This window comes from Vicugna pacos, chromosome 28, assembly GCF_048564905.1.
Source record: "Vicugna pacos chromosome 28, VicPac4, whole genome shotgun sequence".
Taxonomy (NCBI): domain Eukaryota; kingdom Metazoa; phylum Chordata; class Mammalia; order Artiodactyla; family Camelidae; genus Vicugna; species Vicugna pacos.
This window is the reverse complement of record NC_133014.1, coordinates 12,217,880-12,244,815: the sequence shown is the minus strand read 5'-3', so window position 1 is coordinate 12,244,815 and position 26,936 is coordinate 12,217,880. Positions and strand designations below refer to the sequence as shown.

Sequence of the window (26,936 nt, the reverse complement as noted above, 5' to 3'; positions counted from 1 at the left end):
CTCTTTTTTTTAACATTTTTTTTTATTGAGTTAACAGTCATTTTCCAATGTTGTGTCAAATTCCAGTGAAGAGCACAATTTTTCAGTTATACACGAACATACCTATATTCATTGTCACATTTTTTTTCCACTGTGAGCTACCACAAGATCTTGTATATATTTCCCTGTGCTATACAGTATAGTCTTGTTTATCTATTCTACATTTTGAAATCCCAGTCTGTCCCTGAAGCTATCTCTTATAGACCAAGGGCCCTATACAGGAAATCTGTTTGGTTTTTATTATATTTAGAATGGTTAGCTTTTGCAGAGTTCTTTAGAAAACATACCTTAAACCAGCCTTTTTTTGAGTGTGAAAAGAGACAGAAATGACTTCCATATGGTCCTGTGTTTATTGAGTTTGTAATGAGTTTGAATTAAATATCTGACTTGGAAAAATCTTCCTGAAGTATTTCTCTTACTTAGGGTTATGAATAGAAGTATGCCCTAACTTGGAATTGTGAGTCTGGTTGTTGAATTTGGGGTTTTAAGTTACCAAATGGATTCACCAAATGAGAAGTATTTTATAAAGACAGTATAACTTCCAGCTGTTCTGATAAATACCTTCTGTTAAGCCATTTTTAGAAATTGCAGTTGAACCAGTAACTGAGGAGTTCTCCCTTTGGGAAAACTGACCTTGTGAATAGAATTCAGTCAAATACTGATAATGACTTTTAAAAATTTGAGGTCCCCTTTTCTTTCATCTTTTTTTCTAGCCCCATCCCGAAAGTCCGTTTTGACAGACCCAGCCAAACTCAAGAAGCTGCAGCAGAGTGGAGAGGCCTTTGTCCAGGATGACTCCTGTGTGAACATTGTCGCGCAGCTGCCCAAGTGCCGGGAGTGCCGCTTGGACAGTCTCCGGAAGGACAAGGAGCAGCAGAAAGACTCGCCCGTGTTTTGCCGTTTCTTCCACTTCAGGAGGTGAGGCACTGTGGGAGAAGCTCAGGTAGCCTAAGCCCTGTGATGCGCTACCCGCCCCTTCTATCAGTGGTACATCTAAAGCTGCAGAGTAGAGATCACACTTTTTAATCTGTGGGTTTAGGAATCTAGATCTTATTACATATTATTTCCTTCCCATTCTCCTTTTTAGTTTGTTTGTTTGTTTGTTTGTTTGTTTGTTTTGGAAAGAAGCTTAAAAATATAAACTTCTGTTTCTAATGTTAACAAACATAGAAAAATGCTGAAGTTTTTAAAAAACCATAAAAACTACTGTTAATGTTTCAGTGCATCTTAGTGTTGATGTGGTTATACAATGTATCCAAGCACACGTCCTTGCTGTGTTGTGCATACTGTTTTGAATCTTACTTTGCTCAAAACGTACTTTCCCAGGATGTAATAGGAACCACTTGATCATGTTAACTTTTCTGCAAATACTTTTGAATAACTATGCAAGACCCATAATAACAGTGTGTGAGAATTCACTTAACCAATTCCCTTGTTGGTGTTAAGATTATATATTTTTTGCCACTAAATATAATGCAGAAATGATTATCTTGTCCACATCTCTGATTATTTACTTTGGAATAGTTAAAGTGGCATTGCTGGGTCAGAAGTTATGCATGTTTTAAGGCTTTGATACTTAAGTTCTGCCAAACTGCCCTACAGGAAAGTTGCACCTGCATCCATGTCCGCTGGCAGGGTTTGGACATTTCTGTCTCTGTTTACCTTTGCTGGCAGGAAGAGGTATATCTTAAAAAAAAAAATCTTAATTCTGTAGGCCAAAACTTTCATTTTTAAATTGCCTTTTTTTTTCCTTTAAGACATATTAATTTTCTTTAAATTATTCCATCCTGAGTGAAGAAAAAGGCAGCCTTCTGGGGTTTTGTTTGTTTTGTTTTTAAAATATATATAAATGAGCGGTGTTCTGGGTGTAGATGAGCTTTTAGATATGATACGTCTTCTCAGAAATCTAGGCAGTTTCAGGCTCAACTGGTTCTAATTATAAAAAGAAGTGTTGACTTTAATTTCCTCCTATTCTCCTCCTGCCCTTTTGTTTTATTAAGATTAAAGATGGCTGATCAACTACATTAAATGTACAGATATTTTAGACTCTTAATTATATCTGTGCTGGTAACTTTCGGATTCCGGCTTATTTAACGAACTAGAGTTTTTTAGATGGTGGTTTGTCCCATTCATTCCTAAGTAAATTGCAAAAGCACTGGGACGAAGTATGTGGACAGCATTTAGAGCTGTGTAACTCTTAGCCTACCTGTATATTAATATATACTCTGAATAAGTACTCAGTAAAGGTCAGCTCTAGTCTGCTTCCCTGGAGACTTCTTTGTTACACACGTAAATGTGTTAAGATGCACATGCATTTGTGAGTGCTTGCATTTGTTTTGAAGAGCACACAAAAGCGTTTTTGGGTATACGGTGAATTTGTACATACACATTGGTTACTCGTGCGGAAAGTGTTGGCAATAAATAAATGTAGGTACGTTTCCTTTTGTTTTGCTTTGTACAGACCTGTGTATTCCTATTATAAACTCAGTTTCGTGTCATTATGGCTCTTTGTGAGGAGTGTAACTGGACTGGATGAGAGATTAGTTTTGGTTTAAGTTGCAAAGGCATTTTAGGGAGGGGGTGATTAGTTTTTTCTTTCGAATATTATTGGAACTTTTTAAAAAACTACTATTTTGTGACTGAATAGAAATCACTGGTTTTATGACTTAGCTGTTTTCCCGTTTTTTACTTCTTTGAAGGGAAAATGCCTTTGCTTAGTATTACATAGCAGAAGCCAGTCTAGTAGAAACTAGAACCAACTCACTTCTTTGGTAAAGAGAATATCTCAATTTTAAAAGCAGAGCCTTTTTTTTCCTGATGTTTAGAGTGAAGACTGAGGCTGGCATTAGTCTCATCAAGTTTGTTTCTCATTAGATTCTGTAGTTGAGATTGGAGGGGGCAGAATTTCAATGGTAAACTCAGTGCCAGATTCTGTTTGCTGTTTCCTCCCCATTAGACTTGGCTTCCAAATTTGTTTGAGAATTACAACTCTCTAATTTTGGCTGTCAATCAAAAATGTGCATCCCTTCTTTGGACCCCTAGAAATACATTTGCATCTGTTAATGCGACTCCCAATGTCCTTCCAGTTCATTCTGCTCTCTTCTGGACAAATCCTTTTTCTCAGGCACAACTTTATGTGTGTCTCATAGACTCAAAGAGTTTCGGCAGCTGCCCAGTGATGCCAAAAACTGGGTGTTTTATGTCTACTTCGGTGTCTCCAGCTAGATTGACATACAGATTGACAGATAAACCCAAAACTAATACATAGCTTAGAAAAATATTTCAAATGTCAAAGATGTTGATCGAGAGTACTGGGAAAATACTCTGCTTTTTGCTCCACCTTCTTAAAGACCGAGGCCCATATTAACACTGCTTCTCATTCCAGGAGCTTGCACAGTAGTTTGTAGCTAGGATTCCAAGGAGTGCTGAATGCCTCAGGGATCCATGTGCTCATGGCTTCCTAGTGTCTGGGGCTGGTCTTCTCTTGCTGAGCATTATTCTTGAAGCAGTAGTTTTATTCAAATCTGGACAGATTATTTATTGCCTTCTGTCTGTTACCAGTTTACTTCTGTGGTGACTTGTGATTGTCTGTGTAATTAAATCCCAAGTTAGACAGGTTCAGTAGCTTTCCCTTGGGGGCAGTATGAACAGATCTTGGTTAATGTGCAGAGCACACCTCCTCCTACCACCACCCTCCCCCGCACCATGTCTTTTGGGGGAAAACTTGGAAATTAAAAAAAATCTTTCTACGGATGTTGCCTACAAGTAGCAATTGGCTGTAATTAGCCATGGAGATTATAGAAAACTGGGAAGGAAGTATTGATCTAAATAACATTTAAATAATAACAACAAGATGTAAATCAATGTTTTGTGTCTGTAACATACTTTTTCCTCCCACTTCTTCTAGGTTACAGTTCAACAAACATGGTGTGTTGCGGGTAGAGGGCTTCCTGACACCAAACAAGTATGACAGTGAAGCAATTGGCTTGTGGTTGCCTTTAGCCAGAAATGTCGTGGGGACTGATTTGGACACAGCAAAGTATATCCTGGCCAACATTGGAGACCACTTCTGTCAAATGGTGATTTCTGAAAAGGAAGCTATGTCAACTATTGAGCCACACAGTAAGAGCATCTCTTAGGGGGTAGGATTTTTGAGTCCAACTTGATTTTTGTTCTAAATGACACCTAAGTCCTAATTTTATGGGTTTCATTTTCACCCAGAAGTTTGGATGGCTTTGGTAAAAAAGATTGCATTTTTCCTTTTATAACAGATTCTACCTGTTGATTTCATCAGAGTCAGTGGCCTATCTGTGGGGTTTATTTTGGGTCAGTGAGTAAAAGAGTGGGACTCCGTTTTTGTTAAAGTAAAAGATGAGGTGGTGGTGGAATTTGCATAACCTTACCATCAGTGTGGGCTCAGCAAGGGCGGGTGAAGCCTCAGGTGGTTTATTTTAAGAAAAAGTTTCTTAATCAGAGTTCAAAGAAAATAAGAATAGACAGGCTGTAACCTAGACCTACTGGATCAGAGTCTGGGAAGGCTGAGTCCCAGGCAGGAGAATGGGAGCAAGCTCAGGTGAAAATGGTTCTGTTCGAGTCAAGGTTTCAAGGGAATACTTGAAGGTTCCAGCTGGGCGTGTGCAGTGGCCTCTGCTCTCCGAGAGCACTCACACCAATCTGGCCGCCAGGTAAACCACAGAGACCAGTATGGGTAACACATTAGAGCCAGAACTCCCTCATGACAGCCGAGATGTGCTGTCTGGGAGGACAGCACGCCTCCGTCTGTGTGTCTCTGTTCAAGTGAGATTCCAGCCAGAAGCACCCAGGATCATCTGTCTTTTTAAGTCTCACACTTTCTTCTATCATTTTATCTTTCCCAAATGGTTGAAAGTTACAAGTAAAGCTTTTCCATTCTTCTGGTAGATATCTTTTCAGGTTTTGTATAACCAAATATGTTTCAATACAAACATCCACACATCCTGGTCTTGAAAATTTTGGTTGTACTTTCCAGAAACTACTGAAGCTAGCTTAAGCACAAAAATAATATATTGGTTAAATATATATACTGTTATATCTCAGAGTCCAAGGAATGGGAACTGGGGCATTCCCAGGCGCAGGAATTCAAAGCTGGAGAATGTGAGCTCGGGGCAGCCACGGTCCTACTGACGCAACCAGCAGCTGTAGGCTCATTCTGCTCTATTGGGGTGAGAGAGACTCTGATAAGTCAAGAGTTGTATTAAAGTTCGTTTTCCCTGTAACCTTCTATTTAGGACAAGTGATGCTGGTTTTCCATTTTCAGTAGGGATACAAAAGTTTTCTTATTACATTTAAGTAAAAGTAATAGACTTAAAGAAAAATCCTTGAGTAAGTGGTCTAGAGGTGGATGATTGGAGTATGGAAACAGGACTTTGGAATATATTAGTAGCTTCACTCCTGAATCAACAGGGCTGTTTTAAACTATTGATACTTTTTCTTTGCTCAAGGTGAGTCGTCTGAACATTGTGAATTGTTGAAAAAACACAGATAGTTGTCTTTTAAGAGCATAATTAAGAAACTGTGTCCTTGAAGATGTAACTAACCTTTCCTCCTTGACTATTTGGTTATCCTGTTCCTCTTTATTTCCTCTGTGACAAGCTGGTCAGGTGGAGAGAGGAACTCTCTGAGTGATACTGAAAGATGCCACCACAAGGGTTTCCTAGAGGGGGCAGGTCCCCTCCAGTCCTGAGATTAGGAAACAGGTCTCAACCTTTATACATTTATTCTGTCTTTTCAGTGACAAATAATCATTACATAGGTGGTTCAGAGATCTAACACTGCTCCCTAATGAAACAGTTTAATCCAGTGAGCAAGGTGAAGTTCATAAAATCTCATCTGTAAAATGCCTGGAGCTCTATGCGTGTGCACTGAGCTTTTACATGATAATGAAATGATGGTCAGCAGTTGGATTAATTTGAAGTAAACTGAAGTTAGTGATCTGTTTCATGGTTGGTCTGAAGGAAGAAGAATTAACCACTGACTGGATTAGGAAAAGATGTTCTCCGTAGAACAAGAACAAGACAGTATTGATCCTGTCTTGTTGAAGAGAGACAGACAGACAAGAAACAGCCTTCTGGCCAGCAGACACTGGGCTTTTTTGTGATCCAGAAACATGTCTTCCCTTTGCTCTTACTCCTGGAAGCTTCCTGATGCCCTCTTTGGCACTCGTCCATGCTGTGGGGAGGGTACCATGTCCTTGCCCCTCCCTCCAGTTATCAAGGCATGACCAATGGAACAGAAAAATGCTCCTTTGTAGAATTCTAGATTGTGCCTCAGTCTGCTGGATATTTGGTTAGTGTGAGTCAGTCCTTTGTCGCTGCATCACTCCTGGCTCTAATAAAATCGAATTTCTGACACTGGCCTGTGAAGGAACTGCCTTTAGACTGTTGTGCCCTGTCTAAGTTAATGCGCTGCTCCTTCCAGGTTTTCTTTGTGCCCTGGGGTTTTGGATGGGTGGTCTGAGTGGATTCAGGGCATCTATGAATAACCTGACCAATGTACTGAAGGTTGGGTGTGTGTATCTGTTAGGTTTTTTCCCCTCTTTGGAGAGAATCTCAAAGGGTCTCATGACTGAGAAGGTGAAGAACCGCCACTCCCTGATCTGAATTCCAGCTTGTGTAGCCACCACTGTTTTTTTTTTCATTGATTTACTCAGCAGTACTTTCTATCACACGCGGTGTGCTGAGCTCCCTGGAGGATAGGATGAGGGGGTGGTGGGGGTGGGGCACAGCCCGAGCAGGGATTCTGCTTGAGCGGAGTTTAGTCTCCTGGAGGGAAGTAAAACTGCACCTGACTTTATACAGTGTAAACAGGCCTGAGTCTGAACTACAAAATCATGGGAGTGCTGAAGGAATCCAGGAGAGCTTTGTGGCGGGGAGGGCATTTGAGATGGGCTCTGGAGGCTGAGCAGTTAGTGGGAACTCCAGTGAAAGGGGGAGATGACATCAGCTCCTCTCTCCTCCCCAGGACTAAGTGATGTATTGATTTTTGTAGGACAGGTTGCTTGGAAGCGAGCTGTCAAAGGTGTTCGAGAAATGTGTGATGTGTGTGACACCACCATCTTCAACCTGCACTGGGTGTGTCCTCGGTGTGGGTTTGGAGTGTGCGTGGATTGCTACCGGATGAAGAGGAAGAATTGCCAACAGGGTGAGAACTGACTTGATTCTTCTCCAAGCCCCTTACACTCTTAAATTAAGCCTTTCTTTGATTTATGGTTGATGGCTTTCCGAAGGTTTGGGGGCCAGAGTCCATGAAGAGCAGTCACTACAAACCAGTTATTTGCAGGTGCTGCCTACAAGACTTTCTCTTGGCTGAGATGTGTGAAGAGTCAGATACATGAACCAGAGAACCTCATGCCTACACAGATCATTCCTGGCAAAGGTATTTCATGTGGTGCAACGATTCTCTTTCCCCTGTGTTTTGGTTAACTCACAGGGCTGGTAGCTTGTTCTTACTTTGTGTAGTGTAATTACTTGCTTACTTTTAGTATGTACCATAAGTTGTCCAAAAATGTATTAAATAATGCTCCAAAGCTTTTGATTAAGGTCTTACAGTTTTGTAGAAGGAAAGAAAATGGTGCACTTTGGGGGAAGGCATACTTAGGATGCAAAGGAGGAGTGTGAGCGCCCAAAAGAAAACGCTGCTTTAAAAAAACAAGTTATCCTGTTGGAAATGTCAGCTTCTGCTTTGTAATGTTGAGGTTGAAAGTACCTAACATCCTTGTTCAGATGTTTGCCTGTGCCCTTTTTTTAGCCCTCTATGATGTTGGAGACATTGTTCATTCTGTAAGAGCAAAATGGGGAATAAAGGCAAACTGTCCCTGTTCACACAGGCAATTCAAACTCTTTTCAAAGCCAGCCTCAAAGGAAGACATAAAACAGGTACTACTGTTTACGCTAGATTCACCAACCTCGTGATTGTTGTCTGTCTGTTTTCAAATAACCCAAAGGTTTCTGTAGTGTATTTGAGAGGAGTATGGGGAGAGCTGTCAGTGGAAAGAGCTAATTCGTATGTTTCATGTGATGCCTCATGCACTCACTCTCAGTTTTCACGGACCTCTTCTGCAGCCTCTTTCGGTAGGCTTTTAATTTTTGTTCCTTGGAAAAGCAAAAACCTCTTCTATCATAGTCTGCCTGATAAGCTGCTATCAAATTTGTATGGGTTTTTTTAAAACTTCTCATGTTTTACAGAGTTAAAACTATTCAGATAAGCTTTAACGTTTTTTAAATTACTAAATATATTTTACCTATACTGTATATAAAGAATTGAAGGAAATAGTACTGAAATGCATCTTTATGTAGCTATCACTCAGCATAAAAAATGTCCATTTCCTTGTTGCTCATGTGCCTCTTCCTGCTGGCATCTCCTTCACCTCCAGCATCATACCTTCCTCCCCCACTATCTCCCTTCCTCTCCCTCACCCCAGCAATCATTATCCCACACTGTACCCCACATTTTTAGTAACCAGAGATGATTTTACGTTTTTATAAAGCTGTGGTGTCAGAGGCAGCATAGGTGGAAGAGTTGTGATCTTTGGAGTCTGAGCTGAAGTTGAATTCTTTTTGTGCCACTTTCTAGTTGCATAACTTTGGCTCAAGTGAACTGATACATGTGCTTCAACTTCCTTATCAGTCATAGGGGAACAGCACACAGTGCCAGTAATCAGGCATCACAGAGTCACATTGCATGTAGAACACGGCTGGGGCCTCAACTGGAATTTGACTGTTCTTTTTCCCTCCTATATATGTGTAAACTCACTAGCTAAGTTGTCAAGGCAATTTTTTAAGTAACAGAGAAATAAGTGGAGTGTTCTGTCAATTTTTTTTTTCCAGTTTATGTTTGAGTTCTTTATAGAGCTGTTCATCACATTTTAAAGCCTACTACACTGTGCTAAAATCAAAGGAGCATTTTCTCTTTTGTTTTGCATCCCATTTCCTTCTGAATTCACAGCTGTATTTCCTACCCTGCCTCATTTATTCATTCACTCACTCAGCCGCTGGGTGTTGAGTGCCCGTGTAGGGTACTAGGGTGAATTCACAGGCACAGCGGGCACAAAGTGGGCATTTTAAAGCAGTGTGGTGGGTGGAGTGATAGGGATACGAGCAAGCATGAGATGATGGTGCAAGGGTGCGGGTGGACATCGTGCTGTATTTAAATTCTTAACATGTCTTACACTGTCACTAGTAACACTCAGAAACTAAAAACTTAAAAGCTCTCCTACCTCATGGCTCTGCTCTGTTGTCGCGAGATTCCTGCATCTGTGGTGATGTCCAGGGCCGTTGAGTGGTTTTGTTTTGAGTATTTATCTCTTACTGGTGAGCAGTTAGGAGAGAAGGTAAGAAAAGGAAAATGCATTTTTTCAGCTTGTGTAAAATTACTCTTTTGTACTTAACATAGACTTCATTAGCTGGAGAAAAATCGACTCTTGGTTCCGTGCTCCAGCAAAACCCATCGGTGTTGGAGCCACCGGCTGCGGGTGGGGAAGCTGCCTCCAAGCCGGCCGGCAGCGTGAGGCCTGCCTGTCCAGCCAGCTCGTCTCCTCTGAACTGGCTGGCAGACCTGACCAGCGGGAACGTCAACAAGGAAAACAAGGGTGAGTGTTTCCTACGGGCTCCTGAGAACTGTCGTCTGTTCCCAAAGGGACTTGGCAGCCTCAGTTCTTGTGAGAGCAGAGTGGTTAGAAGTCGCGTGGAATGGAAAGTGGTTCCCTGTAGTCACCTGAGACCTGACACAAACGCAAGTGTTTGCAGCCGGCAGCACCGGAGAGAACTTTTGCTGATGCTAGAGCTCTGGGTGAGGTCGGGATTGTGTTTGGCAAGAAAGGAGTGGGCTGAGACTTGTCTGTTCCAATGGTGACTTTTGCCTTTCTCTCCTTACCCTGTATATATTTTCTGTTTTGTCTAAACTGGAATGTCTGGCTTCAGCTTAATTTTTCTCATCGGTGCTGTTGCCTCGGTCAAGATGCTTGATGATAGTGTAAAGAACATGGGTTTGGAATTAGGTAGTTGGATTAGAATTTAGATGATTCTGCTTTCTGGCTATGTTACAAGAAACAAAAATTGCAGATCAGTTTCTTTCATGCAAAGATTCTAAACAACACTTAAACGTGAATAAAATTTAACATTATAAATGAAGGAATTATACAGGGTGACCAAGTAGGGCTTCAGAAACGCAGGTGTAGTTTTAACATTAAAAAAGTGGGAGAGTCTCATGACACAAAAAGTAAAATTCAATACCTATTGATAATTATTTTCTAAAAATTTTAAATTAGAAACAAAAGGGAATATCCTTAATCTAATGAATTTCTGCAATAAAATTAGCAGCAAACGTCCTAAATAATGACTGAATTTTTTAATGAGTTGAATAATTTTTAACAGTTTCCCTCTGTGTTTGGGCGCAACAAGGATTCCTGTTCTCACTATTTTATTAAACACTGTGCTGGAGTCCTGGCTATTGCAGTCAGGCAAACAAACAAAAAGGTGTTAGGATTGGAAAGAAAGAGATAAAACTGCTGATGTTCGTAAACAATCTGACTGTACCTGTGAAAGATCGGAGAGAATCTATATTTATACACATATCTATCAAGGTTGATAATTACAATGTTAATTTATCAAAATCAGCTGTATCATGTATACCAGGGACAAACAAATAAAAAATACCATTTACCATAGTATCACCTTGGATATTGGATATTAATTTTTTTAATAGCAGTTGGAAATCTTTGTCTAAATCAGTAATATATTAGTATTAATTCTCTTAAGGTTTTTGGTTCCAGTAAATTAAAACCAAGTTCCAAAGAAATTCTGTTAATAGGAGACTAGTAAGGGATTTGCCTTTCCGAATGCTTTTCCATCTGGGTGTTTTTTATTTTGTCTTTAGAAAAACAACCAACAATGCCAATTTTAAAGAATGAAATCAAATGCCTTCCCCCGCTCCCCCCCTTGAGCAAATCCAGCACAGTCCTCCACACCTTTAACAGCACAATTTTAACGCCTGTAAGCAACAACAATTCTGGTTTCCTCCGAAATCTTCTGAATTCCTCTACAGGAAAGGTATGCATTTTCTTTGTTGTATGTGTTACTCCACCTTGTGAAGGTGAACAGAGTCAGAACAGGAAGAGGCTAGAGAAACTGAAACGCAGTAGAAAGAAGGATCTGAATCCCGTGCTCTCCTTCATGGGCACAGACACTGTATCGCTGGCGAGTGGGCTTCATGGGGCTGTGATTCTGGGCTGGGTCGCTTCCTCCTGTTTACACCTCTCCTGCACCCACTTCTGAGAGATGTGGTGTCCGGTGGGGAAGAGGGCTTACCTCTTTGAGGGCCCTGGCTTGGACTCTTTCCTGGATTGTAACGTATATTCAGCCTACCGTTATGAGAATGGGTTTTTGTTTTGATGGTAGGGAGTGACGTATTTAAGACTTGTATTCTTTTTCAAATTCAGACAGAAAATGGACTCAAGAATACACCAAAAATCCTTGATGACATCTTTGCCTCTCTGGTGCAAAATAAGACTTGCTCTGACTTATCTAAGAGGCCTCAAGGGCTGACCATCAAGCCCAGCATTCTGGGCTTTGACACTCCTCACTACTGGCTGTGTGACAATCGGCTGCTGTGCCTGCAGGATCCCAACAACAAGAGCAACTGGAATGTGTTCAGGGAGTGCTGGAAACAGGGGCAGGTAGGAGGGGCCTCGCTCCCCAGCCCAGCCCGCGCCAGGCCCCCTCCTCGGAGCCTCAGGCCGACTTCTGACAGCCCATCCCGCATACCACCCCCCGCCCCAATGAGCAGTGTATACTTTATACTTTATCTCATTTTTTTGTACTTTATTGTTTAGGGTGAATATAGTTAGAGCAGAGTGTGGCTGTGAGTCTTGTTTTTTACAGCAGACGTTCCTGAGCTATGTTTTCCAATAAGGTTTTGATTGCTTCCGAGCAGTCATCCTTGGATTCTTGATGAGCACGTTGTGGGCTCAGTGAGTCTTGCGTGGTAAACCTCAGTAGGAGAAGTGGGGGTATAACTAGGCCGATGGGGTTTGGGGATTAGACAAAATAGGAGAAAAATCCGGTGTCCCTCTTCCATGAGTTAGAATGTTGTGCCGAAGGTAATTCTGGGTGGCCCTGCGCCATGAAGTACCATAGGACCAAGCAGAGTCCTCACTAAAGGAACACTTTGCTCTTGGCCAAGGCCAGGACGTGGGGAATTGCCAAATACAAAAATGTATGTATTTAACCAAAGAAAACATGTTTTTCAGTCCTGTGTTCTAACAAGATTTGCTCATGATGACAACAGACTGAATGCAGTCCATTAGCATTTTTATTTGGATTACATAATGTTTTCTAAGGATTGAACTAGTTGCCAATATTTTAGTTAGGCTGTTTTGCCTACAGGTCAGGATTTCTGGCTTGTCTTGGATGACCGAAAGACTTGGCAACCACAGGGCCGTATTCCTGCCTGGTAACAACAGACTAGGGTCCAGTGGCAATGTCCTCTTTGGACAGAGCACTTCCCCTGACTTTGTCTCCTTCACATCCCTTGCTTGGCCCCTGAGCCTTGGCGTTGGAATTCCGTGAGTGATGGGAACTGAGGCAGAAGGTGTGATCCTTGATCTTAGAAGCTCACTAATGTCGTTTGAGAGCAGGGGGTGTGTAGCCGATGAGTGGTGAAGACAAGAAATGTTGTGGGAGCTCCGAGGCCTGAGCTGTCTGTCACTTTGGGATCTGAGACTGAGGACCAGGCACAGAGGAACAAAGCAGCAGCTGTCTGAGGAGGGGCTGCTGCGGGTGTGGGGACCAGGCTGGGGGAGTTCAATCTAAAGTCTTCATTCTCTTCTCTTAGCCAGTGATGGTGTCAGGAGTGCATCATAAATTGAACACGGAACTCTGGAAACCCGAATCCTTCAGGAAAGAGTTTGGAAATCAGGAAGTTGACCTAGTAAATTGCAGAACCAATGAAATCATCACAGGAGCCACAGTAGGCGACTTCTGGGATGGATTTGAAGATGTTCCAAGTATGTGTTAAAGGCCTTCTAAGGGAGTTGAGGATGTGCAAGAAGGGGACACAGGAGTGGCAGGAGTCAGGCCCTTCAGGGACAACAACAGTGTTTCCTGTGACTCTGGAGTCTATAATAGTGTCTTATCTCCTCCTCCCTTTTCTTTTTACAAAGTTTGTGCGCTTGAACTGAGGCAAATTCACTTTGTAGTCCCTTGGAGAGGTGAGGTTTTGGCCACCTCTTCTTCAGGTGGCTCCATGTCTGTCCTGTGACAGAAATGCTGTGCTTCCACTTGTGCCCCTGGGAGGGGAGCCCAGAGCCAAGGCTTGTGACTCAGGCTGGTGGTTTTATGTAACCTTTTGATTTTTTTTAAATTGTAATTACTGTTTAACAAGATACGTAGACCTGAAGGAGCTGGGGAGTGTATATCCCTTTAGCACAAGCTACCTTGCTCACCGCCTGCCTCACCTGGGCTGGGGGATTGTGGTAGGAAGGAGGTGTGTGTGTCTGGTGCTGAGGTTTGGCCCTTTCTGTGGACTGGCCAGGCAGCAAGCTGTTTCCAAGAAGCCCCTCAGCACAGGCACCTGTCACCATGCTCCCATCATTCTTTACACTTTCGGTAACTCGAGTTTGCTCAGTTATCATTTTCATTCTTACAAGACATGCTTTCACCTCGTAATCACCTGCTTCCTTATTTCCTGTCACCCATTTACAGGTTGTGGCCCAAACCATCAAACTTTATACAAAGTTATATAGCCAGCTCTCAAATAGGGAGTGATGGGGTTTCCACACATGGATGTAAGATGGGGGTCAACATCTGTCAGACGGAGGAGGAGGAAGCAGGGAGGGGAGGAAAGGGCGTCAGCTCAATGCAGACTCAATGAAGCCTCAGCCAGTCTGGGAGTGAGTTTGGGGCAAGCCTTGCCCCGCATTGTCTCAGATGGGGCTGCAGTGGGGAAAGCCAGGGCCTTTATTCCCTACCTCCCAGGTCTGTAGGTGCTAGTTCCCCGGGAAGGGCAGGACCCCGAAGCTGTGTCTGGGCAGCGGGTCCTTGAAGGGGGCTGGAGGCGCAGCTGCCACCGTGCCTTCCAGTTAGTTCTGGGTTGCAGTCCTGACTCTTGGTGTTTACTTGACATGGACGTGAGCTTGTAATTTAATTTTTCTGGGCTCACACTCTCTCCTGCCTGCAGATGGTGAGGGCAGCCCAGAGTCCCCCACAGCTCACCTTTCCACAGTGACTGTTCTGCTGCCCAGATCCTCAGTGCACTGCCCACACTGAAATGCCGCTGGCGCCCTGTGTTTCCCTGTGCGTGGTCCCCTGGAGCACACACCTGTTTAAACTAGGTTTTGCGATAGTACTTGGTTGACCAGCAAACATTATACAAATGTTAGTCCTCTAGAATATAGGGTTTGAAGTCAAACCTGGGTCCCCGTTTTAATTCTGTGACAGAAATGCTGTGCTTCCACTTGTGCCCCCAGGAGGGGAGCCCAAAGCCAATGCTGCTTAATCACTGGTTGGCCTCACGCATCTGTCCATTTCCTTGCTCAAAATAGGAATATTAAATAGTGCTAGATCTCACTGGGATGTTGGATTTAGTTGTAAGGACTAAATGGCTAGAACACTTTAGCAGAGACTGGAACACGGTTAAGACATGAAATAATAGTTGTCACTGCCGTTAATCCTAATTACCAGTGTATCTTTTTCGGTTGGAGTTCTTTGGTTCTTGGTTCCTTGGCATTATCTGCAAAGGGTAATTGTCTTTTTTTGCAGGAAAATAGTTCTGACTAAACCCTGCATACATCAGGCAGAAGGTGGGGAAGTGGCAGTGGGGGGAATGGGGACTGGGAGGCCCTCTCCCCAGTCCCTGGACAAAACATCAGGTAGCTTCAGTCTCTCTGAGCAAAATAAGTCATTTATATTTCATGCTGGCCCCAGAAAACTGGATTTTCTAAACATCTATGGCCTTTGATTATTAAAGTGCATTGCTGTGTGTTAGTTAGGGAGCTGCTCACTTCTTCTAGGACACTGTATAAGAGGAGACTGGGTCTGTCAGAACACCACCTGTAGACAAAAGGGAGTAGTGGCCGAAATCTCAAAGAATAAGTGGCAGTTTAATAAGCATCTGGAAAAGACAGGGCTCCGATACAGACTCATTGGCCATCTTTATTTTGCTATCCCTTGCTGCTTCCTGGGTGTGAATGGATTTCTTGGCGCTGTAGAAATAAAATGCTTGGCACTTAGCAGGAGGTGAATATTAGACAAAAATAATACATGTGTACTAAATATATCAGGTTATGAAGATTTTACAGAGATAAATAAATTTAATTTGCATCGTAGTGCTAATTTGCCATTGACTTTGGTCTGTTTCTTAGTTGTGAAAAGCAACAACCCAGTAATTCCGGTTACCTTTCAGACCGCTTGAAAAATGAAAAAGAGCCTATGGTGTTGAAACTGAAGGACTGGCCACCAGGAGAAGACTTTAGAGACATGATGCCCTCCAGGTACGGGTATGGGGCGGGGAGAGGTGGCTCTGCCCTGGACTTGAAGGAGAAATTCTTTGTGAGGTGGTGAGATGAAGAGGTTACGGACTTTCAGATCTGGCTGACTAATGAAAACACCACGTGCTTCCACGGTAGCGCTCTGCCAGTGGAGGGCCGACAGACGGCGCGCGCTGGCCTGGAGGCAGCGGTGAGATCAGACGTGTTAGGACTGAGGATGATGCAGTCATGTCATTCCTTTAGACAGCAAGGCAGTGCAATTGCTCGATCCATTTTCCTGATTTGAGCTTGAAGCTTGGAAAGAATCCTCATAACTGATGAATAATATATCCCTGAGTGCCACTTCTTACAGGAATTTATTGTTCAGATCTTTTGTCTGAAGTATTCTAGATCATTTGGATACAAATGTGTGCTCTAGGAGAGAAAGAAGACATCTTTGTTCATAACTACTGTAATTCTAACCCTAATACTGTTAATGATAGCTGTCTGCATCTTCACATGCACAGATGTTTTTGTTCCTTTTGGTGTGGAAGGAACAAAACAAACCCCACAGTGTATGAGAAACGCACACTTATTTTGCAAATTCATGGTTCTCTTGTCCTAGGTTTGATGATCTGATGGCCAATATTCCACTGCCTGAGTACACAAGGAGGGATGGCAAACTGAACTTGGCCTCGAGGCTGCCAAACTACTTTGTCAGGCCAGATCTGGGTCCCAAGATGTATAATGCTTATGGTAAGGAAGAAACGGCTAACTTGGAAAAATTGTCACAGAAATAAAACAAGTTAAAATGTTTGAAACATTGATTTTTGCGGGGGGTAGTTGGAAAATGTCTGTAGTCCTAACCCTTAGCCACAGCAGTCGTCTTCATTTTTGCGTATTTCCTCTCATTCCTTGGCTCGTGTACCTTTCCTAGTTGTAGGGCACATGCCATTTAAAATTTTTCTTTTCTACACTTAGTATGACACTGTAAAATCTTTACATATTGCTTACTGGTTTTTAGTATGATCGTTTTAATGGTTGCTTGGTGCATCATTGAATGGATGTAATTTTATTCATTATTGTTAACGTTGCTGGACATTTAGGTCAGTCTGCTAGCATTGCAGCTGTTTTAACATCTGCTACACTTAAGTGCTCTGCTCTCTGTTGGTGGGTAGTAGTTGCTTAAGTTAAAGTTAGCATTGAAAGTGCTGAATTATAGTCCTTTGATTTACTCCTTCCTCCCATAATTATCCCAACTCCTGTCTCTCAGACTGGAAGGGGAAGAACAGAATCTTCTGCAATCTTTGCCATGTTCTCCAGACACTGTTGGGGCAGAAGTGGTTATCTGAGAGGTTTTCAGAATAAACAGTCTGCTTGGTTTAAACAACTTGACAGTAGATTTCCCCCTCAGACGCTAGTAGATAGATGGCAGTGTTACTCTATGATACTTGTGACATAGTGGTTCCATTCAGAGGAAGCAGTTAGGGGCTGAAAATAATGAAAATGTGTTCATCTTCAAACACCTTACACCTTATCATAAACATCATTAAAGAGCGGTCATTTTTCGAAAGTTGAGTGACTGAGCTGTGACTTCTCAGTCAAATAGAGTAGAGTGAAAAGGTTCTTTGGAAATATCAGGGGGTTAACCTCTATCCAGCTCCAGCAGCACCAACCGGTTTTACAGATGGGAACCAGGACTGGAGGGGATTAGAAGGGACCTTGACCTAATCTGGGTCTCCAGGGAGCATCTAGTGGCAGGTCTGGGACTAGGACTCGGGTCCCCTGGTTTCCAGGCTGGAGCCAACCTCCAGCCCCTGCACACTGTCACCCAGCAGCCCCTACTGTGTCAGCTTATGTTCTTTTCATAAAAGTCTGTGGTGTGTTTTGTTTACAGGATTTTCCATTTTCTGGGAATCCTTTCCCTGGGACCATTGTTTTTGGGTCCATCTGTGTTCAGGCTGCCTCAGTGTAGAGGCTGGTTTTATCAGTGTGCAGTCACCCGTAGCTGGGGTTGGATGGACTTTGGGCTGACGGCTGGGTGGGTGTCGTTTCCTTTGTTTTGCACAACTCTTTTGTAGTCAGTTTGGCACTGGCCAAACCAGCAAGCAGCTTCTGCCGAGGCTCTGCGACCTGTTCACCTCCCTGCCTCCCCTCAGCTCTCTCTCCTTCCTTCTGCCCCAGTGGTAACCAACATCCTGAAGTTTGTGTTTATCGTTTCCTTCCAGTTATAATTCTACCGTATATATTTATATTCCTGCAGAATATTTTTGCAGTGTTTCCCCCGGATTTGAACTTTATATAAACAGAATCAGACTTTTGGAGCTTCACCTGGTCCGTCATCAGTAATTGTTCATTTCATTCATTTGCCTTCTATCACGTTACTTGCTTTTTTCCTCTCAAATTTTACTTTTTTACTTTTTATTATAAAAATACTTTCCAAATGCACTGAAAACTTAAGAGTCTAGTACAGTGACTTCCTATATACTCATTACCCAGTTACAACAGCCATCCAGTTTTTCTGTAATTGTTTCATTATTTCCTCTCTTTATATTTTTCCTTCAGCATTTTAAAGAAAATCTCATATATCCTGTGATTTCACCCAATATTTAATGCTTCACCTACTCCTAGGGCTGATTATTTCAGCAAATGGGAAAGAAAGGAAAGCACAGCAGGGCTCGAGGGCCGGGGCCCCAGGTTGAAACTGTGAGGTGCCCCCTCCTGTGTGTAGCTGCTCTGACAGCCACAGGCCCCCGCAAGCCAGAAAGCCGTCCCTTGGCCTCCAGACAGGACAGGGCTGTTTCAGGCCCTGGCGGGTTAGGAAACAGCCTCTGCTTGCCCGCCCCATGCCTGGCTCCCCTCTGCTGCCCGGTCTAGAAGCCGCATCCTCACGTCAGGATGGGCTTGGTGAGCCTCGGGGTGAACGCGGAGCAAGTTGAGCCTTCTCCTGGGGGAGGAGATTAGAGCTCGGATCACGAGCCCCAGTGTGGACCTCGTGCTCTGGCTCACCTCTTTTCTTTCACGTTTGAGGGAACCACAGAGCACGCTGGACAGGGTTCCTTCTTATACTGACTACATGGTCATTTGCGGTCCTGGCTTTATGTGTACGCAGCGGGGGCGGGGTGGGGGGTTTCTGTTAGACTCTCCATCTTAAGTGGACCCTGGGCCGACGTCTTGCCCCAGAGCCCTCCTAGGCTGTGCCAACTGAAGCTCGAGCTCACCTGGTTGAGCAAACACCTTTGGCAAATCCCAGCCCCAGGGGTCCACTCTGCCATTCCCGAGTCCTGCTTTCTAGTTTCGGCTTCTAAATATTTCTTCTTTTCTTGCCAGCATATTGACTTATTAAAAATTTCTTTTCAATAATTTCACCCAGGATTTTCAGTTGTTCTCAGCAAGAGGGACCTACTTCACCTATCACCAGAAACAGAAGTCTAGTAGTAGGAGTTGGGTTTTTATTTTTAATTATTTAATAAGAGATTATCTGAAATCAAAGTTGAAAGGGTAAAATAATTTAATATTAAATATTGTTCTATTACTTTTACATGCTTAGAAAGGCAACTTCTAAATTTTGTGATCAAGTATCCCTGGGAGTGGGGAAGACTGTGTCAGCTTTGGTGTCTCAGTAAATATAAGGCATTTTCTGTTTGCAGGATTAATTACTCCAGAAGATCGGAAATACGGAACAACAAATCTTCACTTAGATGTATCTGATGCAGCTAATGTCATGGTCTATGTGGGAATTCCCAAAGGACAGGGTGACCAAGAAGAAGGTAAGGTGCTGAGCATGAAGTGGGGCTTACTCTCTGAGATGGAGCTTGTGGTCTGATACTTGCTTTTCCTCTTGTTCTAGAAGTCCTTAAAACCATCCAAGATGGAGATTCTGATGAGCTCACAATAAAGCGATTTATTGAAGGAAAAGAGAAGCCAGGAGCCCTCTGGCACATATACGCTGCTAAGGACACAGAGAAGATACGAGAATTTCTTAAAAAGGTGTGCTCCTTACCCCCTGGCGTGCGGTGAGAGGCATGCAGAATAGCAGTATTAGAGGAGACTGTGTGCCGAGGACCCGCTGGGTTAGCGGGGGGTAATCCCAGCCCCGGAGGCTGAATCTGGGCGTGTCAGATTGGCCAGGCCGAAGCTGCCTGCCAGGGGGCGGCGGTCTCTAGGTGATCAGGCTCACACCTCTGAGAATAGGGGGGCTTGTCTTTCCTATGTCTGTGTTTTATGTTTTAGAGCATTTGGAGATTTCTGTGCTCTACCTTCAATGTAGTTCCTCTGATCTTCACGCAGTATCTGTTTTTATTGCTTTGAAAATCTGTGCACTTCAGAAGTGCGTGTGTCAGTCCTTCGCCCTTGATGACTGTGTTCTGAGTGAGTCCCTGTTGGTTTGTCCTCCCTCACTTAGTGGGAGGTCAGGAAGACGTCTCGCCCTACTGTGGCCATGAGCTTGTGAAGGGCCATGGGAAAGGGATGCTGGGTTGGAAGGTTCCAGGTTTCCAGTAGTTAACAGGTTGTTTGGCAGGGGTTCTGCTTGGAGGTTGTAGGCAGCTGGAAAGATGGGTGTATTCAGTTTTCAGCCTGTTTCCTACTGAGGCTGCTGGTGGCCGCCCAGATATCGGTGGCTGGTCTCTGCGGTTGTTCACGAGGAATAAATGTGAACACACCTCGCCTGCTGCCTGGTACCAACTGGGTCCATAACCAGCATTGGTTTGAATCAAGATGTTTCTGACTAAGGATAATTTGACTTTTCAGAAAACCTGCTGGTCACCATATTGTTCCTTTGATAGTGTCACCCTGAGTCGGCTGACAGATACCGGGTCTAGAATAAGCAAGATTAATCTACAGTCATCTTTGGGATTATTAAGTGGACACAGGTTTTTCAGAACTGCAGTACGCCAAGCCTGTTTCTAAGGAGCTTAACTACTTACATTCAGAAGTCAAGGCCAAAATATTGTCCAAACACAGGATTTACAAAAAATATGCAGACTGCCAGTCACGGTTTATAGGAAATGACAGAAGAGAAGCCACGTTTTCTTTCAGCCGTCTCTCGGTTCATTCAGTTAATGTCTTGGAGCACTCGTTGTCCCTTTCTGCCAGCAGGGGTGCAGATTGAAGAAGGCCTGACGTTACGGACTGCCACACTGTTCAGGAGGCAAAATGCCCCCCTTGGGTCTCAGCATGTTGCTCGGTTTCATAATATTTTGAATGTATTCTAGGTCTCAGAAGAGCAAGGTCAAGAAAACCCCGCAGACCACGATCCCATTCATGATCAGAGCTGGTATCTAGACCGATCCCTGAGAAAGCGTCTTCATCAAGAGTATGGAGTTCAAGGCTGGGCTATTGTGCAGTTTCTTGGAGACGTGGTATTTATCCCAGCAGGAGCGCCACATCAGGCAGGAACCATTACTTTATTCTTTATTCTCTTTACACTGCAGACTTCTGCATGTGTTCCTAACGTGGCTTGTCGTTCTCCAGGTCCATAACTTGTACAGCTGTATCAAAGTGGCTGAAGATTTTGTTTCCCCAGAGCATGTTAAACACTGCTTCTGGCTTACTCAGGAATTCCGCTATCTGTCACAGACTCATACAAATCATGAAGATAAATTACAGGTAAAAATAGCACTGATTCCCAGCCTTCTCTGACTCTGGCTTCATGGCCTGTTACTGACCTGATACGAATAATCAGCAAACTTGGCCGCATCACACTTGGTACAGTGACTTGATGAACTGGCTTTGTGTCTAGTTCTGTCTACTTAGGCAAAGAAGGAATGAACCCAAAGGAAATCTCATTTCAGTTTGATATTGTTTAGACTCTGTAAGGGGCTGTGCCCCAAAAGAAAGGCTTTAGTATTGAAAATGAATAGGCCTGACTTCTGATTCTGGCTCAGCTGCCAGACAGGGGTCTTGAACAAAGACCTTTCATGCTGGAGTGTTCTCAGTCTCGGGTAGAGCGGAACAGAATCTCTGTGATCCAGAGTGGGCCTGAAAGGGTGGGTTTTTTAGGGGCTTTCAGTAGTGAATTATATAACATATAATTCCATGTTGGAAAAACTAGGGAAATAGATAACCTCTGAAAAATAGAACTGTATCCTGGGACTTGCTTCTCCTGCTCTCCCATGCAGGCAGGGCCATGCGAGATCAGAGCCTGAGGAAGGGGGGAGACGAGCTTTAAGTTCCTCAAAGGAGGCTTGGGTTTTAAATGCCTGTGTGCTACTAGCCTAAAGGGGCCTGGAGGCCTTTAGAATACTATTAACATTTCATACTGAATTTGGAGTTTTAAAATCCGAGATCATGGTCATAAAATCGATAGGGGAAAAGTTTATTCTTAGTGACCGACTTTAGATTTAATGGTAAACTGACCATATTTTCTCTCATTCTTCTAGGTGAAGAATGTTATCTACCACGCAGTGAAAGATGCGGTTGCTATGCTGAAAGCCAGTGAATCCGGTTTTGGCAAACCCTGAGGGCCCCAGAGACGCCTTAACCCTGCACATTGGAAGTGAATTACTGGCAGCTGTTCAAACTCTCCAGGCAGGATTCCTGTGGACTTTGAGATTCATGTTACCTCATCTTCTTTTTTAAACTGTACCCACCTGGTAAGGGTACTCTGTCTAATGTATATTTCTAGTGTTTACAGACACTAAATGTGTATATGTAGTAACTATTTACAGAACATGCATCCTTAAACTGTGACTTCTCCCCGAGGGCAGAGCGTCTACCCAGCTGTAAAAACAAAACCTCTCATCAGCTCTGGAGCAACATCTGCAGTTATTCCCCAGCTGTTTGGTTGGACAGCTTAGTCAAATGGGTTAATAACTATTAGGGATCACTGCGCAGTTATCTGGATGGCGTTTTGTTTTGCGTCCGAGCACTCTCTCTCCCGCCCCGTAGGGCCCAGAGAGCAGTGGAGGAAGCGGCAGCCAGCGGTGCGGCCCTCGCCGGGCCGCATTAGGGCCGGCGTCACAGAGCAGAACTCAACTACTGTACAATTCTTGGGGTTAACCATCTTTAGTTAAATGGAGTCTTAATTTAAATGAAGCTTTGCTAATTTTACGTGTTCCGCATTTTGCATTAAAGTATTCATATAATGTTTGGGCTCAGTTTTTTGGTATTATCCTCCAGTTATGGATTCAGTGTACCTTCTGTCAGATGTTACAGGCGTAAGAGTTTGCCCCAGGAACTCGTCTGAAAAAGCGCAGAAATTCGATGCTCTAGTGATTTCTGAGTGATTATTATAATGCTAACATGGAAACAAGTTTCTCCCCAGCCAGGTGGAAACCCTTGCACACTTTTGTAAAGAAATACCACTGAGTAACTACTTTCACAAGTGGGAATTAGCCAGAAAACCAAATAGTGACTGGCTAAATGGTTCTTAAAAGGTGGGAGATTGAAATACTTTATCTTCTGGCCCTTCATAATTTAAGCATTTATAAAGGAAAATGAAAGTAGAAGTTTCAAAACAGTAGCATCTCTATGAAGGATGAAAATTCATAAGGAAGCCACCTCTCTGTGCTCACTGGTTCTCCATTAACTTGGAATCAAGTAGCATAGAAGAGGCCGAGAGCCTGGGTTTTTACCTATGAGCTCAGAGTATGTCAAAGGTCCCTGACTAAGGCCAACCCCCTCCAAGCCAGAATCTTTAAAGGATGAACTTCCAGATCATTCTGAAAAGAGTAAGTAGGAATATCTACTTACCTGACTGGGAAATGTCTTTCTCTGGGAATTTCTTATCAGAAGCTCCTTTATACAGTTTTGGATCTAAAACTGGCACTGTTGGTTGGAAATCTCCAGTAGCCAAAAGAAGAAGAGAATGTGCATTCTCTTTAGAGGAAATCACCTTCAAGCCAGGCCTTAAAGGAGCCCCATAGATAAGCCTAAGGACTGTAATTCATAGTCAAGTGCATTGTCTCCACAAATATGGAACCTGAAAGCCACCAAGAGCAAGAGTCAATGAAAACCTTCAAACTGCCGTATTAAACTTGCAAAGTTTATAGATTCTGGAATGACCCAGTACTTATTTTGTATTCTGAAATGTCTAATATGTTTAAAGAAATAAGAGTATAAGAGTGTGATGAAAGAATGAGATTGCCAGGAATAACCAGATTTGGAAGGAAGCTAAATAGAACTTACAGAAATGAGACATGATGGTTAAAATTAGAAATTCAGCAGATGAGTTAAGCAGCAGAAAAAAGTTGTTTTACAAACTGGAAGATTGGTAAAAATGCACAATACAGCACTGAGTAACAGGAAACTATAAAGAAGGACACAGAAAATGAAAGGTTTGATGATCAGTGACAGAAAACCAAGAGAACAAAACAGGGAGGGAGGGTGACATTCAGAGACTGAAATTTTTCCAGCACTGACATGTCATCAGACTGAAGAAGCGCGACTGAATCAAGATAAAGCACCCACACCTGTGTGGTACACAGTATTAAACGGAAGGAGTATCCAAACACATACGTTCTTTAAAGTACCCAGAATGGGGAAAACACGATCTTCAAAGACGTGACAGTAACAGCTGACTTAGCAGCAGTGGGAGCCAGCAAAGTAGATGCCACTCTTCCTGTGCCAGAGAACATCCTGAAAAGTCAGTCTAGACACAGCAAAACTTTACGGGCATTTTCAGACAAAAACCAGAGTTTCTTTTCAGGCCCTTGTTGAGGGAACTTTTAAGAATATCCTTAGGAAAGAAAACCCACATCGTGCAAGAAAAAATGGTGTACAAGGGAGGTTGTACATTCCTGGATGACCTTAAGCAACATAGGAATAAAACTATTTTTAGAAGTTTGGATAAATTTCCTGAAAAAGTTAAATATAAAATTAACATTATGATCCAGCAATTCCACTCCTAGATTTATGCTCAAAAGAACTGAAAGCAGGGATTCAAGCAGATTCTGGTCCACTGATATCCACAGCAGAATTATTCACAAGAGCCAGAAGGTGGAAACAACCCAGCAGGTGACTGGATGAACAAGATGTGGCATCTACATACAATGGAATACTTCTCAGTCTTGAAAGAAATTCTGACACATGCTGCAACATGGATGAATTTTGAAAATACGCTAAGTGAAGTAAGGCAGACACAGAAAGACAAGTACTGTATGATTCCACTTACGAGAATCGTATTCCTAGAAGAGTCAAATTTCATAGTCAGAAAGTAGAATGACGGTTACTGGGGCTGAGAGGAAGAGGAGCTGGAAGTTACTGTTTAATGGATAGAGAGTTTCTTTGTGGGATGGTGAAGTTCTGGAGATGGATGCTGGTGATGGTTGTACAACATTATAAGTGTTCTTACTGCCACTGAATTGTACACTTAAAAATGATTAAAATGGTCAACTTTGTGTTATGTATATTTTAACCAAAATAAAAATTAACTCCAAGTAGGAGGAGCCTTCGGAGTTGAATGAGAAAATGACATTCTTATTTTTAACTGATTAAAAAGACAGGAAGGAAGGAACAAGTGGGCCTTTTCTAAACACTGGTTTCCCCCACTATTCGAAAGTAGAGATTTCCTGTGAAACCTTTCCTAAGTGTAGAAGCAGGTGCCACAGGACACATCTTGCTCGAGGATGCACAGCATAAATCAAGACAAAGCGCAGGTGCTCACAGACACAGTTCAGAACTACGGCGCCTTCAGGCCGAGGCGCTGAGTGCTGCTTCCTGGGAAGGGGCTCGGCGGCACCAGTTTCCCGGCTCGGGATGCGGCTCCGTCTGGGACCGCTCACTGCAGAACCAGCGCTGAACGCTGTTTTCACTTTCTGCCTTTTTTTTCTTTTTAGCAAAAATAGGTACTAATGTGAGTCTTTATTAAAAAGGGAAGTGGTGTAAAGCAAACTTTCAAAAGTGGGGGATACCTGTGCTCCAACTGCAAGATAAAGATGGTCTGACCAGATTAAAGACTTGGCTCTGTGCTATTTATAAAAGATACAGTTTGACTGTAGGTTAAAAGTAAAATTATAGAAAAGATTATTCGAGGCAGACATTAATTATATGAAGGCAAATATGGCTATTAATACCAAAGTGATTTTAAGATAAGGTTTTAACCAGAGAGAGAACGTTTTCACAGTCATAGAAGGATCAACTCAGCAGGAAGCTACAATAATCCTAAGGAGGGTAAGCACCTCATAGCAGAGCTTCAGAATAACATGAAGCAAAAGTTGACAGAAGAAGAAAACAAATTCCTAATCATAGTTGGAGATTCTAACCCACCTTTTTCTGTAATTCGTATAATAAAAACAGAACCAATAAATATATAAAATATTTGAACCTATCAAATTGACCTGAAGCAAATCAACATTAGAACACTAAAGCCAATGAGTGCAAAATACATTCATTTCAGGTGCATATTGTTCATTTGTCAAGAACAACAATATACTGCCCCCCCAAAAAACTAAATAAATTTCCAAGGATTATAGAAGTTGAAATCGTACAGAATATGTTCTTTGATGACAATGGAAACAAAGATAACTTCAAAGTCCTGAAGTGTAGTTGGAATTAAGCAACACACTTCTAAGGATCTCACTGAACAAAAAGAAATCAGAATGGAAATGAGATATTTGGAATTGAACAATAAACATACAACCTTTCAAAAATGGTGGACCTCAGTTACAAAAGTGCTTGGGTGGGACTTTGCAACTTAAAGTGTATATATAGCAATATTTCTAAAATGTTTAGAAGAAGCACTTCATTAGTGAAAACATGCACTAGGAAGATTTTTAACTATGGATTCAATTTTTTTAACAGATCTAAGACTGTTCAGATTTTATATTTTTATTATATGTTTTATTTCGTGTTAGCTGTGGGCTCGTCATACATGACAACATATGTTCAGGTACGTTCCCTCAATACTTTGTTGAGAGTTTTTATCACAAATGGGTGTTGACAGTTCCCAGTCAGCCTATGACTGTGAGGGTAAACAACCAAGATTCCTCAGCGTGCTGTGTTCCGAGCATTTTCTGGTTACTGTGGTTTGTTTTCCCATCCCATGATGTCTACCAAATGCCCATCTCTGTCTGCTGCTTCTGGTGGGAAAAGAGAACATGACTCTTGAGATGAAACTCAAAATTAATTGCCGACACGAGCGCAAGCCAGTAATGGTCACTGCACGTGAGTTAGGACTTCTCACAACTGACGATCTCGACCATCTTAAAGGATAAGCGAGTCAGTGATGCAGTGAAGCAGCATCAGTTAAATACACTGTCATCACAAAGAAAAGAGCCAGGCCAACTGACATTAAAAAACTGCCTGTCACGTGGAAGACCAGATAGAGAAGAGCATACGCCTCCGCCTGCTGACGATCCAGGCTAAGACAAGAAGTCTTTGCGATTAGCTCTTCACATGCAAGTGTTTACAGCAAGTCATGGAAGGTTTCAGCACCTCAAAAGGCGTCCTAGTTTTC

At 42.8% G+C, this 26,936-nt stretch overlaps 1 protein-coding gene across 2 annotated transcripts in view; it reads left to right on the top strand.

Annotated features, from left to right (window-relative positions):
* KDM3A (lysine demethylase 3A) overlaps positions 1 to 22,628 on the top strand; it is a 47,724-nt gene extending 25,096 nt beyond the window's left edge. For both annotated transcript variants that reach the window (XM_015238783.3, XM_072951519.1), the window contains exons 11-26: positions 753 to 957; positions 3,947 to 4,161; positions 7,066 to 7,218; positions 7,357 to 7,452; positions 7,825 to 7,952; positions 9,469 to 9,664; positions 10,951 to 11,123; positions 11,513 to 11,749; positions 12,907 to 13,078; positions 15,475 to 15,562; positions 16,164 to 16,294; positions 19,189 to 19,308; positions 19,389 to 19,528; positions 20,755 to 20,931; positions 21,014 to 21,148; positions 21,922 to 22,628. In XM_015238783.3, the coding sequence (XP_015094269.1) occupies positions 753 to 957; positions 3,947 to 4,161; positions 7,066 to 7,218; positions 7,357 to 7,452; positions 7,825 to 7,952; positions 9,469 to 9,664; positions 10,951 to 11,123; positions 11,513 to 11,749; positions 12,907 to 13,078; positions 15,475 to 15,562; positions 16,164 to 16,294; positions 19,189 to 19,308; positions 19,389 to 19,528; positions 20,755 to 20,931; positions 21,014 to 21,148; positions 21,922 to 22,002 (2,447 nt within the window). In that variant the 3' untranslated portion in view covers positions 22,003 to 22,628. The remainder of the gene's footprint in view (positions 1 to 752; positions 958 to 3,946; positions 4,162 to 7,065; positions 7,219 to 7,356; positions 7,453 to 7,824; positions 7,953 to 9,468; positions 9,665 to 10,950; positions 11,124 to 11,512; positions 11,750 to 12,906; positions 13,079 to 15,474; positions 15,563 to 16,163; positions 16,295 to 19,188; positions 19,309 to 19,388; positions 19,529 to 20,754; positions 20,932 to 21,013; positions 21,149 to 21,921) is intronic.
* Positions 22,629 to 26,936: the final 4,308 nt, after the last annotated feature.